We start from the raw sequence: 19,389 nt of genomic DNA on the forward strand, positions 1-19,389 counted from the left end.
AATCCAGAGGATGTTTATCATCCATTACACTGATGGATTTGAGTGTGTTGTCTAAAGTACACTTGACATACCTGTGGGAGGTATGGGCCCAGATGGCATACCTGTGGGAGGTATTGAAATGTCTAGGACAGAAGTGGAGTGGCAGAGAAGTATGTGAGGGTGGTGCAGGACGTGTATGAGGACTGAGAGTACGTGGAGAGGTGTGGGGTCGGAGTGACAAATGGGTTCAAGGTGAGAGGGGATTATGTTAGGGATCTGCTCTGAGCCCCTTCTTGTTTGCAACGGTAGCGGAGGGGCTGACAGATGAGGTCAGGCAGGAGTCTCTGTGGACTATGATGTTTGCAGATGACACTGTGATCTTCAGTGAGAGTAGGGGGCAGGTGGAAGTGAGCCGGGAGAGAAGAAGTCAATAGATGCAAGTTTAAATATCTGGAGTCGCCAACCAAAGCAATAGACAGTACACAAAAGAGGTGAAGAAGAGAGTTTACGAGACGGTCTTGAGTCCTGCTGTGATGCATGGTTTGGAGACTGTGACACTGATAAAAAGACAGGAGGCAGAGCTGAAGATACTCTGATGTCATTTGAGAGTAGACACTATGAGATCAAGTTGAGTGGTTTGGAGACAAAGTTTGAACATGTGCAGGGGAGGGATGGTGGAGATGTTAGGCAAAAGATGTTGACTATGGTCCTGTCAGACAGGATGAAGAGAGGAATAACACAGAGAAGATTTATGGATGTGGTGAAGGACATGCAGAGGGTTGGTGTGACAGAGGATCAGCTGTGGCGACTCCTAAAGGAACAAGGTAGAAGAAGAAGAAGGAGAAAGTCTAGAATACCACTGATGTCAAAGGACACTCTGTGCTTGAAATACCCCAAATACAACATAACAAATTTCTCAGTAGCCAAATTTACGTCTTTCTTGCTGCAAAAGCACTTAATGAAAAGGACATGCACAAGTTAAAATTGCATTACTGTTTTTAATGTAAACAGCACGTCGTTATATTAACACAACTGACTTTAAACAGTTGCCACACTATTAAAAGTTCCAGTGACATTTTATTTGGTATTGCACAGTCACAGAGCTGGTGTGACTCTGGGACAAGATTTCAACACCATCCATGGATTAATTTTATGGATCTGATGTAATTAATAGAACTCCTCTATGCTGTGCACCACAAGGTCAGCTCCAGAGAGATGGTGAAAGATGATGAATCAAAACTTAAGCAGTCATTAGTGGAAGTGATTTATTATGCTATAAATCATATGAATGGGAGCTTTAATCATTGGAATAACCTGTTAGTCGTGCAATTCAGGGAGTATTGTTTTTTTAAATGTTGGTGACAAAGTTTTATGACTGTTCATAACCTCGCTTGTTGTGTCGGCACCAGATGAATGCTGGCACTATCTTGTTCAGCACTCCCTTTGGAGAATCAATAAATCTGAACTTATGCAAGATAAAAAAAAATCCTCCTGAGATAAAGAAAAAATGTGTTGATGTGGTTTTTCTTGTGCAATTATTTAAAGTTTAGTCTGGAAAAATAGACAGATTCTGTTAATGTGACCCCTGACACTGAAATGTAGAAATGTTTGGGAACCTGATTTCTCTGCTTTTAGTTTTTCCTATTGAGTCATGCTTACTATCCACATGAAATATTGTGAGCAAATCCATTTCATAACAAACATAAACACGGATATTATGAACAAAGACAAAGAACTAAATTTGCTGATGTTCTTTAAAGAGACATAATGATCTAAGGCAATGAGATAACAATACAGAAGGATGACATTTAGCACTCGGTGGCCACAGGGCTATCCACTTTTAGGTAGAACTGTGCAACTGCTCATTTCTTAGTACATTTAGGCACACGGTGAAGATAACCTGCTGAAGTACAGACCAAGAAAGCTGATTTCAGTGACTTTCATGGCACGGATCAGCTGGACTGAGTATTTCAGAAACTGCTTTAATATCTTTGTGGTTTACAGGGAACTGAAATAGAGAAAGCATCCAGTGAGCAGCAATTTTGCACATGGCTCCATCCTGTCCTTTATGAGTCATTCAGGGTCCTGGTGGTATAATAGTGTGGGGGATATTTTCTTGGTACACTTTGGGCTCCTTTGTACCAATTGAGCATTGTTTATTGCCACAGCCTACCTGAGTATCGCCATAGCGTACCCATCTTATGAAGACTACTTGCAGAAGGATAATATGCCATGTAACAAAGCACAAACCATCTCAAAATGGTTTCTTAAACATCTCAGTGAATTTTCTGTACACAAACAGCCCCCACCCTTACCACATCTCAGATCAACAGGGCACCTCTGGGATGTGGTGGAACAGGAAATTATGGATGTGCAGCTGTCAAATCTGCAGGAACTGCATGATGTTGTCTTGTCTATATGGACCAAAATGTCAGAGGCCAGATGAATGTTTCCAGTATCTTGCTGAATGTATCCCATGTCAAATTAAAGGAGTTCTGAAAGCTAGGTGTACCTAATAAAGTGGCCATAAGTGCATGCCCACATAATAGATACAGTTAAGAGAAATATAATCATGAAGTAAGAGCATACTGGATTAGAGAAAACCATTACTGGTTAGTAAGTAGCTTTGGTTCTTGGTTTTGAATTGGCAAAATAATGGTAACTAATGTCTTCCTCTGCAAAGGTTAACCCACACACACATCTGCACATAAACACATGCACAGAGTTAGAGTTGGAACATGGAGCAGGACATAAACAGGTTTGGGTTGGGCAGCAGATAACTATTTATGCAGTGAACCAAACTTTGTGCATCTGACCTTCAAAAAAATCAACATGTGAACAAATTCTACTCAAGTTTTAAGTAAATGTAACTTTACATTAGCTGTAAACTCCATATATTTACACATAGTCTAAGGTCTTTTCCTGAAATGTTGTTTACACACCGAGAAAAAGACAACTAAATGCCTATCTGGCCTAAAGTTGGGAAATTCGAGAAGCCATAACTACACCAATAAATCTGCTGATGATTATTCAGCACCCTGGCAGAGAGGCAGCTGTCAGAGATATGTAGTCAGAGACAGCCAGTGTCTTTGAACCTGAGCAGAGTCTATGTGGCAGTAGATAGATGATGCCGGGTGGAGAGCTACACTGATACTTCAGCATGGCAGCTGTGTGTGTGTGTAGCTTAGGCAACAATCTAGCAGTTAACCTTCCTTCAACTGCCAACTGAGATGACCCAGAATAACACTGCTAATGTTTAACAAACACAGGTGACAGGGTGTATATATGTGTGTTTGTGTGTGTTTGTGTGTTTATATCCTTTGATGACCCCATCTTGACCCGGCTCATCTTCTAATAGTCCTTGTTAGGGCCACTAATCATTTCACAGACTGTTACACAACATATTTCACTCTCCCCCAGGAACACGCTGTGCTGCCGGTGACGCTCATACTTAATAAAGCCTATCCAGGAGCCTCACTGTGCAAAACAAGCACAGGCACACACGCATGTAGGAAACTGTATGTTTTAGGAATAATGTGGCTTGGAGAACTTTATTACTGTAGATGGAACATGTAAAGACTAAATCTGGTGATAAAAATATTAAAGTCTCCAGGAAAGAAATCCAGCTTGGACAACAGGACTTCATTACAGTACTGTGAAGAGCCAGCAGATGGCAGCATATCATCTTGTTTGCATGGAGGTGATTAGAAACTGAACAGCCAGTCTGGGCTGACTTGTCTTCAAGTTTGCTGTGCCTTTATTATAAAAATTAATTATAAAAGGTTATTAATGTTATTCTGTTTGTCTTTCTTTTCTCAGGTCATGACATCTTTGAACAGTGTGAAAAAGTCTCTAGATGCTCCTCATTTCTTTATATTTTGCTCTAAGGAGCAAAGAATTTCTTTAAAGGTGGTTTAAGTAGAAGCCTTCTGGTCTTTCAAAGTTCTTCTTCGGATATACGCTCTTTTTTCACTCAGTTGGTTTTTATGTTTTCTGGAGCTAAATTAGAAAAATGTTTTACAGTTTAACAAAAAATTGACCTAAAATGATTGTATACTCCTCCAGAAAATTTCCCAAGAGCTATTAGTTGAAAGCCTGGCATATCTCAGCGTGCAGAGTCCTTAAAACAACTTGAGGAAACTGGATAAGTTCTGATAAGTTCTGATAAGTTCTGATAAATCACTGCATTTATTTCCAGTTTTTCTAGCAAAAGTCAGTATGTGACATTTTCCCTTCCCTCTCCTCTGCACTTTCAAGCTCGCTAACACATTTTGTTTGTTATTTTGTGTCATTTGTTTGATTATAACCTGTTCAGATGAATAAACTGAGGCTGCTGGGGAACGTTTGAGGTAAGATCTTTAAAGTCACAGCTCCCTCTTCTGACAGAGAAAATATTAAGCAGCAGCTCACTCCTCTCTCTGAGAGGAAAATAATGACCATACTGAATGACCATATTGCAAATAATGCTACGAAGGGCAATCAGAAGTTTAGGATAAGATATAAAGTGTTTGTACTTTAAAAAAAAAAGAATGACTTATGGTGGGAAACACAATCTTTAAAATCTGAATGATGTAAAATTATTTCTAATGCCTTTTTAAGTTTGAGTATTTTATAATGAAGTAAACTGATGTTGATACTTGTGAGATAAGCAATAATGTAATACTAATGACCTGAGATTTCAGCTTAAATAATACACAGAATGAGGCAGCATGATACTACCCCGATTCATAATCCAACGTAAGAAGTCATATGTTCTGGTTCCAGAGTTTAAACCAGTAATTTGAGCCAAACTTTAACCTTAAACCTTAGAATGTCTTCAATATATTCAGTTTCTATAACTGAATATATATTTCTGGAATATACTAAAAGATAACTTGGTGCTACTTTCCACCTAACTTCCATATCAACAAGACTTTAAAAAGCCCCTTAAAACAGATAGTTTTGAAATTCCCCTTGAGTTTGTAAGTGTTGCACCAACAGGCCACCTCACAATAAGTGGTTTGAATCCACTGGCCAGCTGGGGCATCTCCAAGTACTCCAGCTTCCTCCCACAGTCCAATAACATGCACGTTTGGTACATTAGTGATTCTAAATTGGCTGTAGGTGTCAGTGTGAGTGGGAATGTTTGTCTGCCTCTATGTATTAGGTCTGCCTGGATAAAACACTTTATGACTAAACAACATTCACATCCAGCATACTTGGGTTTAAAATCTTGAGTGTTATATTTAAAAAACTAAATTATCTGTGTACACATGACAAAAGGCAAAAGAAAATTAGTTTTTTTGTTTATTTTGGTTAACAGTCCTGCATTGAATTATCCTCTTGTGTTTATTTTTAAGTGTTTTAAATTTCGTTTACCCACAGTGCACTGATTTTTATGAGGCTTGGATAAGATGTGGGAAAAAGCAGTTGGTTTGGGCATATAGGACACCTACTAGGTGAGGGGTTTTGGGCATATCCTATTGAGAGAAGGCCCTGGGACTGACCCAGGACGCGTTGGAGAGATTATGTCTCTCAGCTGGTTTGGGAATGCCTTGGTGTCCTCCTGGATGAACTGGGGGACGTGGCTGAGGAGACGGGGGTCTGGGTGTCTTTGCTTAGATTGCTGCCCTCACATAATTGCTGACCTCCATAAGTGGCCAAAGATGGACCGCTGGATGTATTTGTGATTCTGTTATGTACTGGGATTAAAATTTGGAGATTTTTCAATCTGGAATCAAAAATAAAAGTTAAGAGAAAACAGATGGTGAAATGCAATCTTATTAACTCATACACTTGCAACCATCCTTTTAAATTAGACTTTTAAATTATAGACTATGGCCTGTAATTGACCAATATCTTAACTAACATAAATGGATTACTGGTAGGAAATTCAAGCTATTCCCTCAGAGATCTCTCAGTGTCCCAGAGGTCTTATCAGTTGCCCTCCTTGTCCCTTATACTCCCCTATTTGCTGCTAACTGTCACCCAGCCAGATAGATCGGGGTCTAATAGAGAGGCCTGCTCTGTTAAGTGATTGAGCTGTAAATACAGACTGTCCCGATCTAAGACTCTCATCATCTGTAAACTCATTCAACACTCTCCGTCCTCTCCCTTGACGTCTGGGAGAGTCTGAATCATTTTCATCACTGAGCGGGGAGGGGCCATCTCTGATCAGGAGACAGAAAGAGGAAAGAGAGTGAGCCACACAGCTCATAGTATAAATATATACGTGTGTGTGTGTTTCTGTGTGTGTACAAATGTGCATGTGAGAGGGTGCTGAAGCATCAAACTACACCCCCGAGATGATCTTTCTATCACCCCACAGAGAACTGAGATTGTCCCGGGCAAAATTTATGAAAATGGTCATAAAAGGTAAAGACTTCAGAAATGGAATATGTCGATAAAACCCACAGCGGCACGATATATGGCAGTTTACTGAAGAGATGAGTGGCCCGGCTGTTAGACAACTCAAACCTAATTTTCTCAAGTCTTGTAAGTCAACAACCCTAAAGGTTTCATAAATCTTAATATAGGACAGATTCATCTAGAACATATTTACTGTTTTGATGGCGTGCCAACGCAGCATTAATTGCATCAGTACAAGAGCTCTAATGGCAAAATTTGCTGCTAATGTCAAAAAGCATTAATGTGCAGAAAGTTACTCTAGCTCAGCGATTTTTAAAAATTGAAATGAATTATATTTTATGGGCAATGCCACAATTATTCCCTTAATTTTGAAGCATAAATAAAATACTTTGATGCTTTAAATGTTTCAGATTCTGATTCTGCAAAATAGGAAATGGATTTCAGAAAATATTGAATCATGATTAAGTATATCTTTCTCACTTGGTGGTTTGCTCCAAGTTTGAAATAGAAAACTGTGAAGTTAATGATACTGAGCTTATACAAAGACTTTAAAAAGAAATCTGGCAAGTGGCTCTTGAAATCAATCGGGTTAAAGTGAAGTCAACTCGTTTTAATTTCATGGACTGTCCAGTCATATCTTATTAAGAACAATTAATGACCCACTGCACCTCTGACAGACAATACTCTGATCAGCTGACCAGATTTATTGGTGAGTCACAAAATAATTTAAAGTATTTAGTGAAGAGTTCTTAATGTGCATTGAAAATCTGTAAACTCTTTAATCTGTTTTCATACACCTACAGGTTTTATTACATCAACCTTGCTGGAATGGGAATCAACAATGTGCAGTTTGGTGTCTCTGCTTTGGACCGTTTTGGCCCTAAAAAAACACAAGTGCCAATTTAACTTTAACAAATATCCTACAATTTCCCCCTTCTGCACTCGGCCCTTTGACTACAGGATGCTCCACATGGGCAGTGGAGCCTGCAGAGCCAGACAACCAAGGGGGACGCTTTATGAAAGCCAGGGACTCCTCCCACTGGAATCAAACCTCCCCCTGGACCCTAACCGTTTTATTAGCACAGAAGGGCAATAAGCGCTAAAGGAAAACAATTACACCCCAATCATTTCCGATTCTTTGGCAGCCATGGGCCAAAACGTCTGAGGATGAAGGTTGCAGGGCACTAGAACAGGGCACAGCTATGAAAACCAACAAGAAAACATCTTCAGGAGATGCTTAAAAGCTAAACAGAAAAAGCGGACAATATTTTTGCTTTACATCCTTTAAAAAAACAATCTACTATGAAAATATCATCAACTATGCAATGAGCAAGAATGGCTCTAAACACGTTTGTTTGTTTTTATGCCAAAAAACTGCTTCTGTAAAGGGTCAGTACAAAATACAAAAATAATATCTTTAACTCTTTGTAGGTTACAGAAATAGTATGTAAAAAAAAATAATGAGGAAAGGCAGTATTGATTGTTTCAGTTATTTGGCAGCAGAGATATTAGAGGCTTGTATCTTAAAGTGGAAAAATAAATCTAGAAGTCTCCGTAATTCTACACTGAAAATGAAAGCATACAGTAAAGTATTTTCCTGTATATTATCAGGGTTATGTAAAATGCACACTGGGTAAATAGATCCATTCTAGCAGGTAGGAATCAGTCCTTAACTGCTATTTCATATGTGCCAGAGCATTAATTAAACCCTATGACTGCAGTTTATTACTACATTTATGGGCTTATAATAAATCCGAGATATATCAGGGCTACCTTTGAGTTTAATGTGAATGGCTAAAATATAACACAAAACTTTTAAGGCCTTGTATGAGTCATTGGTCATGCTCAGTGTCAGCAGTGAAGCTGCTCTAGGGAAGCTGGATCAACACTAATCCTCCTCCCATGGAGGTCACAGTCTAGTTATGAGAGGCAAAGGTTCCCTTTGCTGTTTGCAGCTCAGCTTCCATTAGCAATCTGTTAGCCACAGTCCATTGAGAGGGAAGACCGCAGCACAAACTCCTGGGAGCACACAAACGTACAAAGACGCACACACATGCTCACGGCACAGACCTTGTTTGATGAAAAAGAACAATTAAGGGAGAAATGAGGGAGAATCATCAGGGGAAATGGTTGATGAAGACTTTATTGATTAGAGCGGCTCCACTGATCCAGCTCTCACTGTAGCAATTACCACCGGCTGCTAGCGACAGTGGGGGCCTCACGATGTGGGGCCCCATTTGAAGACCGTGGATCTAAAAAAAAGAATTCTTATTTTGTGCAAGATTTTGAACAGAACATTTCTTTATAAAAATAAGGGCCAAATGCAAGTTTTTTCCACTCGGTTCAGTCAAAAAAAAAAAAAAAAAAATAAATCAGAGAACACTTCAGAAAGACTGTTAATATATAACAGAGACACCTTGATTGGAAAGTATCTCTGACCTCAGGACAGATGAAAGATGGCAGACGATTACAATGTAGAATTTGCTCTTCATTATCATAAATCACTTACCAAAAGAACCCCCCCATCGTTGTGTAGTCCATATGCATGAAGCGGGCTAAATTCTGCATATAATTGCACGGAATAAAGCAGCGTCTTCCTCTTTTCTTTCCCCCTCTCTCTCTCTTTCTCTCTCACACACATACAAACGCCAATGATTAATTCAAATCCCTTGTGAATAAGGCAATAAAGTCTAATGGGGGCACATCTGAGTCAACATGCCTACATACCTACCAGAGAGGCCAGTTGCTGTTCGTTTGTTTGCTCAGCTAAGACAGCTTGGTATTTGTATTTAAATCAGACTGTTGTGCCTTCTCAGACCAAAGACAAAGGCAAAGAGTACGCTGCATTATCAGTGTTGTTTAATTTGCAAAACACAAGCTGCCATCTTCAAACCAGTGTTTTCTCTACTCACAGATTGCAGTGTAGTTTAAGCTTACCAGTGCACATCAATAAGACAAGAGCCTGAATTTCTTAACAAGGGGAAATAGATTTGATCTAACTGTGTTATGAGTTTGTGGTCAAGAGCTGTTTATGTTAATGTGGCTTACAACTTGCATCTTCATCACTGCAGCTGAGGAATCAAGCTCAAAGGTCAGATGAGGTGACCTTGGGAAAGCTTTATTTGACTAGAGGATTTGAAGAAAATGTAATCTAGGAAGTGACCTGGTTTGTTGCAAATACAACACGAGTGGCTTCATAAAGGAACCCAAGCAATGGCCAACTCCATTTTTGAGTTATTGAGGGAAATGCCTGTTGAGAATTTACATTTTCTGTAAACACACAATGCTAAAACTAGGCTGAAATTGAGAACTCATTTTGGGCATGGCACGACACCAGTCCTTCCAATTGCATCTGCCATTACACAGCCACTGCGCTCATTCTGCAGTTCACTAACTACAGTCTCACAAATTCACAACCTCATGAACTATTTAGCAAGGGCACAGAAACAAAACAGAGATAATGGTCAATGGAAAAATATAAAGGGACAAACACAATCTGTTTCTGCCCTAGATGGAGATGAATGGAGTGTAATCCACCGCCTTCCATCACACCTACGCGCCCTGCACCGTGGCTGCTCCCTGCTTAACTGCAATGATGATTAATCCTACACCCACTATTTATATTTCCTAATTGTAATTAGCGTGAATTATCAATTATGGTTAGTGCCTAATTGCCCTTCATAAAGACAGCTTCCCAGGTTTAAACGGGTCCATTTAAATAATGTAACTAATAGCTCTTGCCTTTACGTTGCAGATATATCTTCATTGTTCCACGCGTGAACCGTGATGGTTGCTCGTAATTTAACAGGGCAATCGAGAGAAGGAGTGCAGGTGGCACTGCGGGACTAATTATTGTTAATGAATTATGATGTGACCTTCTCAGAACAATGGCTAATCAATGCTTGTGTTGAGTGACAGTGCGCTCTGTGCAGATGCCAGAGCCATTACTAGCAGGCCTCAGCCTTGTGGAAAACAGGCAGCTGCAGCTCTTTCTGCCTGTATCCTCTTGGTCTTTCTAATTGTGCACACTCTCCTCTGCTCACCACGACATTCACCTCCCTAGACTGCAATTGCATTTTTTGTGTGGACAAGAGATGCTGGCCAAAATACCTATGTAGACTAATTTGCACTCCATATAATCTATAGTCCAGCAGGGACAATAAATTAAGCCAACCTGGCTTTGTACAAATGACAAAACGCTGCTATGTAACACATTTACACCAAGCAGTCGTTGCTGTTTGTATTTCATTTCTAAGTGTTTTTACCAGTATGACATCAGTGTTTAATGCTGTTATCCAGTTACCGTGTGACTGAGGTTAAAGAATAGAAATGAGATCAAGAGCTCTAATCGCTCTCATCTTTCTCATGAGCCACAATCATGATTTTGATAAATTTATACCTATAAAGGACACAAACCTTTCTCTACAATCTGTCCTCAGATACTTGGATGAGTTCAGATAAATTCAGATATATTCATAAATTCATTTTGTCTCAAATCGAACACTGCATGTGCACTTTTATGCGCTGATTGCAGCTTTTCACTGTGATTGGTGGGCTAGATTCTGCATTTCCTGAAGCTTTTCAATTTGTAAAGCTCTGGACACAAACGTGGGATTAAATTCTTCCACAGTGAAGAGAACAGGCTAACACTAGTGGTCAGCACTGCTACTTTACAGGAAATATAGTTCCAAGTATTCGATCGACGTAACCATCGTGATGCCACCCATTGGCGAAGTCATGAAATGAAGCCTCCAGCTGAACATTTCCGCTGTCATCATTTTGGTGTTTGAAAGCTGACATGATGAGCAAGAAGTGAATCTGAACACAAAACTGGGAACACCCCATGCTCACTGGCTAACGACTTGCTGTTGACAAGGTGTCTGTAAGTGAGCATAGTGTCTGTAATCCTCAAATAATGACCATAATTTACAAAACTTCATGTTTTATTCAACATGAGTGCACGAACTCACCAGGAAAGTGTTTTAAGTTCAGTAGAACAGGTAGACTTTCTTCAACTAGAGAAGCCGCCCCCTGCTGACATTTAAAGAGAATGCCACTTCAGGGTACTTCCACATTGGCTTCGCAGATCTAAGAGTTATAATAATAATAAAAAATAATACATTTTCAATTAAAAGTGCTTTTCAAAACACCCAAGGACACTGTACAGAGCAAATAAGACAGGAAAAAAAAACAGGAAAACACATGTTTTACAATGTCCATGGTTGCAATCTCTAGGTTGGACGCGCTCTTTGTGTGTGGATGTCTTTGTGCCTTTGTGGGTTTCCTCTGGTTGCTCCAGTGTCCTCACACAGTTTAAAAACAGGCTGCTCATCACATTCTGTAGCAAAAGTGACAGCAGAAATAAAAAAGCAAACAAAGAGAGCAGGCACAGGGTTAATATGATGATAAACAGAGGGAAATGCAAGACTATGTGTATATGCACAGGCGGTTGACTGGTAAGTGAGACACAGGTGGGAAGAAGGCATAAGTGGAAACAAGCGAGGTAGGGCAGAAAAGAATAAAAGCAAGAGAAGGAACAAACAGAGGAAGTAAAATCACAAGACACATGTGAAAACTAACGTTTCAAAGTAAAATAAGAAGTAACCAAAAGACAAATAACTAACCTGCAACATTAGGACTAACACTAAAGTTGAAGAAAGAGGCAGAGAAACATGGAAGACAGGAGGAAAGGGAAAACTAAAAACACAAAAGGGCCACAGATATGGTGAGGACCGTAATGCTCTCAGTGTCTCTCAGTCCCCTGTTGGCTGGCGATGGTGATCTGTCTCCATCCATTCAAGGTAAGCTACAGCTTTGCATGCTCAGTCTCTGACCATTGTAGTACACCAGATGCTTGTAGCGTAGGTACATGATTCAGACACTGGGTATTCAAACAGAAACAGGCCCGTTTAGCTTTGTGCATCCAAAAAAACCACAAAAACTACCTAATAGAAAACACACATAAATCTAACTCAGGGCAGTTTTTCCATGACTGTGGATAAAACAAGTCTTGGGTAAAATGGCTACCCTTTCAACTCCACCCTCCAGTCATTATTTGGTACAAAGTTTGCACACTTTCCTGACCCGACTACACTATCCTGTGACGCTAGCTGACAACACCAATGTATGAACCGACCTTTACCTTGTTGTGACAGTAGTGTGGTATGACTGACAGTGTCCCTCAGCATAATTTACCCCCATCCCACATCGCCCTCCATCTCCTCTGCGAGGCAGTTGACCCCTTTACAAATCACCCCCAACTTTACACATCTGCTGCCTGTCAGCATCTGCCAGGCGCACTCACCCGTCCCGCCTGTAATGAAAAACTCTCATTACTCGCCTCCACCCAACAGGTATACAGGCCGTTAGGACAATTACTGGGCAATGCCACTGACCTTGTTGTCAGAGAGTCACACAAACACAGAGGGCTAACTGAAAGAAGGCCTGGCTGGTTGTAGCATCCACAGGCATTTGGTAAACACAGAAGAGCTGGCAAAAAAAGGTGAAAAAGTTTTATGCCCATTTAGGAATATTATACTGTATTGAGCTACGCTGGCACACATCAGTGCCAATGACCTGCAACACAGAGAATGCGTTGAGATAACTCCAGAAAAATGATTAAAACTACTAATGTGCATGTTAAATGCACTCAAAAATTGATTGACAGCAGGCAGGTTTTCTTTATGTTTCAGAGCTGTTGACTTCTTACACTTTTTGTTATTTATAAAACTGTCAGACCATCAGGTGCTTAATTTAAGAGACAAAACTGCCAGTTTGGTCAGTTTAGTTTAGTTTAGAACCAAAACAATGAAACTTCACTCTACTATGTTGGTTTTAAAGGATCAAATTAGACTTTTTTTTAAGTTCCCCTGAGTCATTGTTGTTATTTCAGTGAAACACTGCGCACTATAAAAACTTGATTTACTCAAAAATCTTATATAAATGGTGATTGCACTCAACTTTACTAAGTAGCTCCTGAGAAGGTGAGTGCTTTTTTACACTAAAATGTTGAACAGAGTTACTGAAAAGCCTTTGTGTTAACATTCATAAAATGTGAAATTCCATTAATTTTGATTTGAAAGAATCCTCTTTAATATTTCAGTTCAGAAAAGGCCTACATGATGTGGGAAAAACAAGCTCAACATCAAAAGTAAGTTACAAATATAACTGAAAGGTTATATGTCAGAAACACTGGAATGAAGCAACGAAGAAGAGCATTCAACCTCTTTTCTTTGCTGTTTCTATGCTAACAGCTTTTTGAAGCTGCACTTAGAAGCACAATGTAGAATTTTGCTAAATGTCAACATAAGAATGGTAACAAAAACTCCTAACAATATTATATTTAAAATGGTAAAATGGCCTGCGTTTGTATAGCGCTTTTCTAGTCCTTAAGGACCCCAAAGCGCTTTACACTACATTCAGTCATCCACCCATTCACACACACATTCACACAGTGGCGATGGCAAGCTACATTGTAGCCACAGCTGCCCTGGGGCGCACTGACAGAGGCGATATCAAATCAAATTTTCATGTTCTTAATTTCACATGTGTTAGTTTCCTTTCTTTTTTTTAATTTCTTTTTTTTTTCTGATCGTTCTCATTTACTCTTCCACACTCTTTTCCTGTCATCTTTCCACTGTCTCCCTCAACATTAACATGAGTGCTAAAGCATAAAAGCCCATGACTATATTCTTCAGTAATATGTCTTGAAAAGTTTTGGCAGCTGGTACAGAGGATATACTGGGCCCTTAAAGGTTAACCAGACACTTGCTGAGCCTTTGTTTGAGTCCCACTTTACAGGAGATTTGGGGAGACTGTGGACTTTTGAGAAAACAAAAGACACTACAGTGTGTGAGTAGAACTGGAGCTCATAATGTTGCTCCTGCCATTAAGACAAATTATCTGATGTTTAGCAGACTGGGGGCAGCCTCCCTGTGAAGTGATGACTTTACTGACCCTGGAGGGGGGTCTTGGCTGGAAGTGTGTCTCTTTGGCTCCCCACTGTGTTCGACAAGGAATTCTCCTCCTCTTTGAAGTCTCCTTCTGGCCCGTACAGACTCGGAGCTGAACCAGCTGCTGTTCCCGCTCACTGAAGTCTACCTGAGGGCCTCTTTGTCCTCGAGGCTCGTCCCTTTTGTCCCACTCAAACAGATGTCCAGCCACTGGGCTTTCACGTAGGAAGTTGTAAACCTCCAATGTGCACTGGGCTCTATTCTTATGGAGGGACTACAGTAATGGCCGTGCAAGGTGCCATACACATGTAAATGCTGACATGCGGACACCCTGTAGTGGTGGCTTCAACAAATGTTTGACTATGTAACTACAGACTGTGCCAGTCCAGAAGGCTATGACTGGAAAGTAATAAAACTCCCATGTAACACAGTAATCATCTTGACCTGTGTAAGTAACACAGGAAACTGTGTAGGGGGGCCTTTAACAGTGTGCAAACACGTGTAGATCCCCCATGAGCAAGAAAGTAAGTAATTTTTTTAATTATATGGCACCTTTCAAAACCAATGTTAAGAGGTACTTTGCAAAAGAATAAAGAACAAAGACATTAACAATCATTACAGCACTGGTAGCCTGTATTACAGAGATATTGCTTGTCTGCCTTCTGTGTCATACTCACAACATAAGGACCTCACAGGCTTAGATAGTAAAATTTACATTACAATTTTATTACACAAGTACATTTTGGCAATGACTCTTAAGTCTATTTCTAGTAAAACATGAAAAAGAGCGGGGATTAACTCAAAATAAAGTATTAAGAATAATTTAGATCATTCTAAGATTAAAAGAAGTTTGTAGCAAGACGATCTGTGCAGTTTCACTTACTAGTTTAGCTTCCCAGTATCCAAAATAACTGCCTGTTACCCATCAGGTTTTATCTCTATTGGACACCTGCTGAGAATATTGATCCAGTGCTGGTTTCACCATTTTAGCCATCAGCAGGCATGAAGCTCCAAACAATCTCATGTCACTTTTTATTGAATACTAATTGCAAGCACTATGGATCCGATTGACTGTGAATATAAATCGATTGCATGAGGTGAGAAAACAATCAGCTGCATTTATACCGTGCCTGCAATTTAGCTTTGAATGTAGCATATAGATTAGTGAATCCTCATGAATTCCCATGTCTTTGTTTAATTTCCTCTAGTATGCGTGTAAATTTTACATCTTCAATTATCAATAAAGAACAGACCTAGTCATTTGAGGCTTTATCTTCTATCCTTAAAATGTATACATTTCTTGCAGTCCATGGCTCTTAAAAACACTGAGACTAAGGCTATTAAGACTAATTTCGTGATAGATAAGATAAAAGAGTTATATCAGAAGGCTGCCATTATAAATAGGCAAACATTCTGGAGGGAAGGGTTTAAACTGCCATCAGAGATGCTTTTTTCTTTTTTCTTTTTGCAATATTTTAAGCCAAATCTAATGTGTTAGAAGTGACAATATTGTCATAATACTTGTAAATAATCATTATCAGTGTACTCCTAAATATTTAGTCAACATCTAAATATAATCTGGTTACTTTACAAGCCTACAATTTCAGTGGCAGCAAATAAACAGCTATCTGTTTACAGGGAGACTCTGAAAACCCCTGATTTCTGCTAAAAGATATACGAAAGTCTCCGTCCTAGTGATGTCTACAAAAAAAGGGAGAGAGAGAGGGTCCAATTTGGGGAGACGGGGCGATCTCTGATATGGATCAACTGCCATCTGTGCACAATTTACTTTCAGGTCGCGAATTGCGGAATTTAATGATATGGGTGATTATCGGCGAATACTTTGAGCCCATTAGGGGGTCGTGTGAAACGCTAATAGTGTTTGTGTCACGTGTCTGGTTTGGAGACGGGTGGGGGGATAGACGCTTTAAAGACTGCGCTCCGGTCACGCTGCGAGACTGACAGACTGAAGCAGAGGAGTGAACACAACACTAGGAGGTGATCACCGCCACAGAACCCGGTCTGATGAAGTTTGAAAACAAGGAGCAGACTAAGCTATGAGAAGTTTCTCTCCGGGCGCGTAATCGAGCACATCAGCACATCTATCTCCAAGAGTCTTTCTGCGTAAAGGATGCCTCAGCTGAAGAAGTGACAATGACGTCCAGTCATAAGATTTCCTTTTCTATAGTTGACATATTGGATCCGAACAAATTCAACAGTAAGAAGGTAAACGAACTTTCCATCATCAAGGAGAAGTTATTACCTGCGCCAAACGCGGAGAGAACAACTTTGGAGTCGGACAGCACTGCAGGTGGAGACTCCAGACTCGAGCGCACAGAAGCAGGTAGAGAAAACGCCTCAATTTTATTATTTTAAAACACACCTCATAGCTTGGCTCTAATCTTTTCATTAAATATATTATTGTTTGTGTGCCTGGATCTGTAAATTACCTTAAAAACACACAGGCATATCTTGTGCATATTTATAACTGAATGCCTAAATGAGACGTCTGAACACTGTAACATGAGGACGTATAAAAAAAGTTAAATATTTGAAATACTTGAAAAGTTTTATTTTCTCCAAGCCGAGACCAAATAGCAGAAAGTGAGGCGCTATCTCTCAGATTTATTGTCATCTCTGTATGACCTTCCCTTAATTTCCAAGGCTGCGTTTCCTTTCAAGGAAGCCACAAAGGCTTGCTCCCAGAGCCCCAGTATGTGATTGGCATTGGGACAGGCAGGCTAGATAATTGTTTAAATCGTCCCATTGAGGATGCCTCTGCGCGCTTTGATCGATATCCCATTACTGCATCCTGCATATCTCCCTCCAGCACCTTGCAGGTACAAACTTCACACCCCATCCATGTCTGATCCTAAATATCGTTCGATTAAAACTTCCCTTTAAATAGATGACATTTATCGATCCACCCGCAAATATGAAACTCCATTAGCACGTCATGGCTGAGGTGGCGAAGCTGGATTTAGACGGGATTTCTTTCCGCAACATGACATTTGAGGCTCTGTGTGGTTTATAAATTATTTAAGGATTAGTGACCAAATCTTCCTCTCCTCAGAATCTATGCTTTGTTCCGCTCCAGCGACCCCAGGATCCTAATCAAACGCTTTACAGATGTCAACTCCTAGGCCTTCTATGTTTGGTAAACTGCAGTTCACACGGAACAAAGAGGAAAAACACTCCACAAGGAACACACATTTCCTAATCAGGTTACAAGTGATGTCTGTCCTGCCAGGAACTGTCCTTCAGCACCACGGAGTTAAATTCACTCCTTGGCGTTTGGTCCCAATTGTTTAAATAACAGACTCACTTAAATGTCACCGTTTTCCTCTAAAATCAAATAAAGAACCTCTTTAAAAACACAGCTCAGTCTTGCGAATCACCTCAAAAATTTGTCACCTAATTTTGCCCGAGCAAGGAAAACTCCGGTTTCTTCTCATACTTTGTCAACTAACACCTCACAACTGCAGCTCAACTCAATTTTAGAGGAAAATAAATAATATTTAAATTGGGCAATTCTCCACTGGGTTTGCTGCTGCGACTTTCAGGATGAGAACTGACTTTTCTTTTTCTTTTTTTACCACAGAAGATGCAAGAGATGAACAATCTGCACTCTCCAGGCACCCCGAAGTTGTTGTAGACCCCAATCTTCTCTCCCCACCTGCGGACACGGAGCCCTGTCTGACCGGGCAACAGGACAGTGGAGACGGGGAGTCAGCGGTCACCTTGCAGGACCAGTCAACGCACAAGCGCCGGCGCCCGGACCAGGCCTGTGCCAAACCACGGCGAGCCAGAACAGCGTTCACTTACGAACAGCTTGTGGCCCTGGAAAACAAGTTCCGCGCAACTCGGTACTTGTCTGTGTGCGAGAGACTAAACCTGGCCTTGTCACTAAGTCTAACCGAAACCCAGGTGAAAATCTGGTTCCAGAACCGGAGGACCAAGTGGAAAAAGCAGAACCCCGGGGCGGACAGCACCTTGCAGCCCGGCTCTAACTCCCTTATTAATGTTAGTCCGAACCCAGCCACGTGTGGGTCGAGCTCTGCCAGCTTCCATCAAACTTTCTCCAACTTCACCTCTGGAAATGTGATCTTCCACGCAGCGGGTGGTGTTCCGCTTTCAACCACTGGAGGGCTCCTGCATCCCTTCATGTCCAGCGGATTCGTCCAGCCGTCTTACTTTAATCCACATTTATAAAACAAACCAAGACTGATATGTTGAAGCTGGTTATACTCAGAGAAAAGTGAATTTTTGTAACACTTTGGGACAAAATAAATGCTCACGTTGTCAAACTGACTCACCACGATGAGAGTTTAAAATTATCAATGCCCTATAAAAGGCCATATTTCCAAAATAAGTGACCCATAACTTGTGAGCTCAACCATAATTTAAGCAATTATTTAAGTGTTTCTTAGTTCTGCACTAATAGCTTGTGACTGGATCTGCCGACACACCCTTCAACAGTTGATTTGACAGCTCATATTCTGTATCAGCATATTGTGTTACACCTGAACCTGTGGCATATTGGTAAACTGTTTCTACCTCCCAAGTGAATGTACATGTTTTTCTCTTGCCATTTATACAAAATTATCAGTGTAACTTATAATAATAAAAAACATGAAACGTGTATGTGTGTATCTTGTATCAGCATTAAAATGAGAGTACATTTGCAGAATATTCACTAAGACCTTTCCAATTTTAAGCGCCTGATGAGTCAAAACAGTGATTGTACTAAGAGTTCATTAATAAATGACTAATGATTTAAATATGAACTACATGCACCTAAAAAACGGGCTGTCCTATGTTAAAAAAATCACTAGGAATCTCACCAGGATCAGGCAAGATACACATACTAACAATGTCTCCAGATATTATTGATTGTTATTGATCATCGACGTGCCTTTTTGCTGAACATTGTGTGTGTGTGTGTGTGTGTGTGTGTGTGTGGGGGGGCAATCAAGATGTCTAAATAAATAAATAAATAAATCTGGGTAAATTCCCAGATGATTAAACATGCAACTATTTGGTAATTTGGTAATTTGGTAATAGGGGAGACCGGGGATAGTTGTAACATTTTTGACATTTCTGTCTGTAA

At 40.3% G+C, this 19,389-nt stretch overlaps 1 protein-coding gene across 1 annotated transcript; it reads left to right on the forward strand.

The window, feature by feature from the left end:
- The first annotated feature begins 16,246 nt into the window (after window positions 1–16,246).
- Window positions 16,247–18,834, forward strand: nkx1.2la (NK1 transcription factor related 2-like,a). The gene is made up of 2 exons (XM_026190578.1): window positions 16,247–16,623; window positions 17,881–18,834. The coding sequence occupies exons 1-2, from the start codon at window positions 16,434–16,436 to the stop codon at window positions 18,489–18,491; spliced, it is 801 nt and encodes a 266-aa protein (XP_026046363.1). The 5' UTR covers window positions 16,247–16,433; the 3' UTR covers window positions 18,492–18,834.
- Window positions 18,835–19,389: the final 555 nt, after the last annotated feature.

This window comes from Astatotilapia calliptera, chromosome 13 (genome assembly GCF_900246225.1).
Source record: "Astatotilapia calliptera chromosome 13, fAstCal1.2, whole genome shotgun sequence".
NCBI lineage: Eukaryota > Metazoa > Chordata > Actinopteri > Cichliformes > Cichlidae > Astatotilapia > Astatotilapia calliptera.

What these genes read in the sequence shown, in the direction of transcription:
- nkx1.2la (XM_026190578.1), top strand. Translation starts at nt 16,434, where the DNA reads ATGACGTCCAGTCATAAGATTTCCTTTTCTATAGTTGACATATTGGAT. An exon ending in ACTCGAGCGCACAGAAGCAG is followed by an intron (nt 16,624 to 17,880) that starts GTAGAGAAAACG and finishes TTTTTACCACAG; the next exon opens with AAGATGCAAGAGATGAACAA.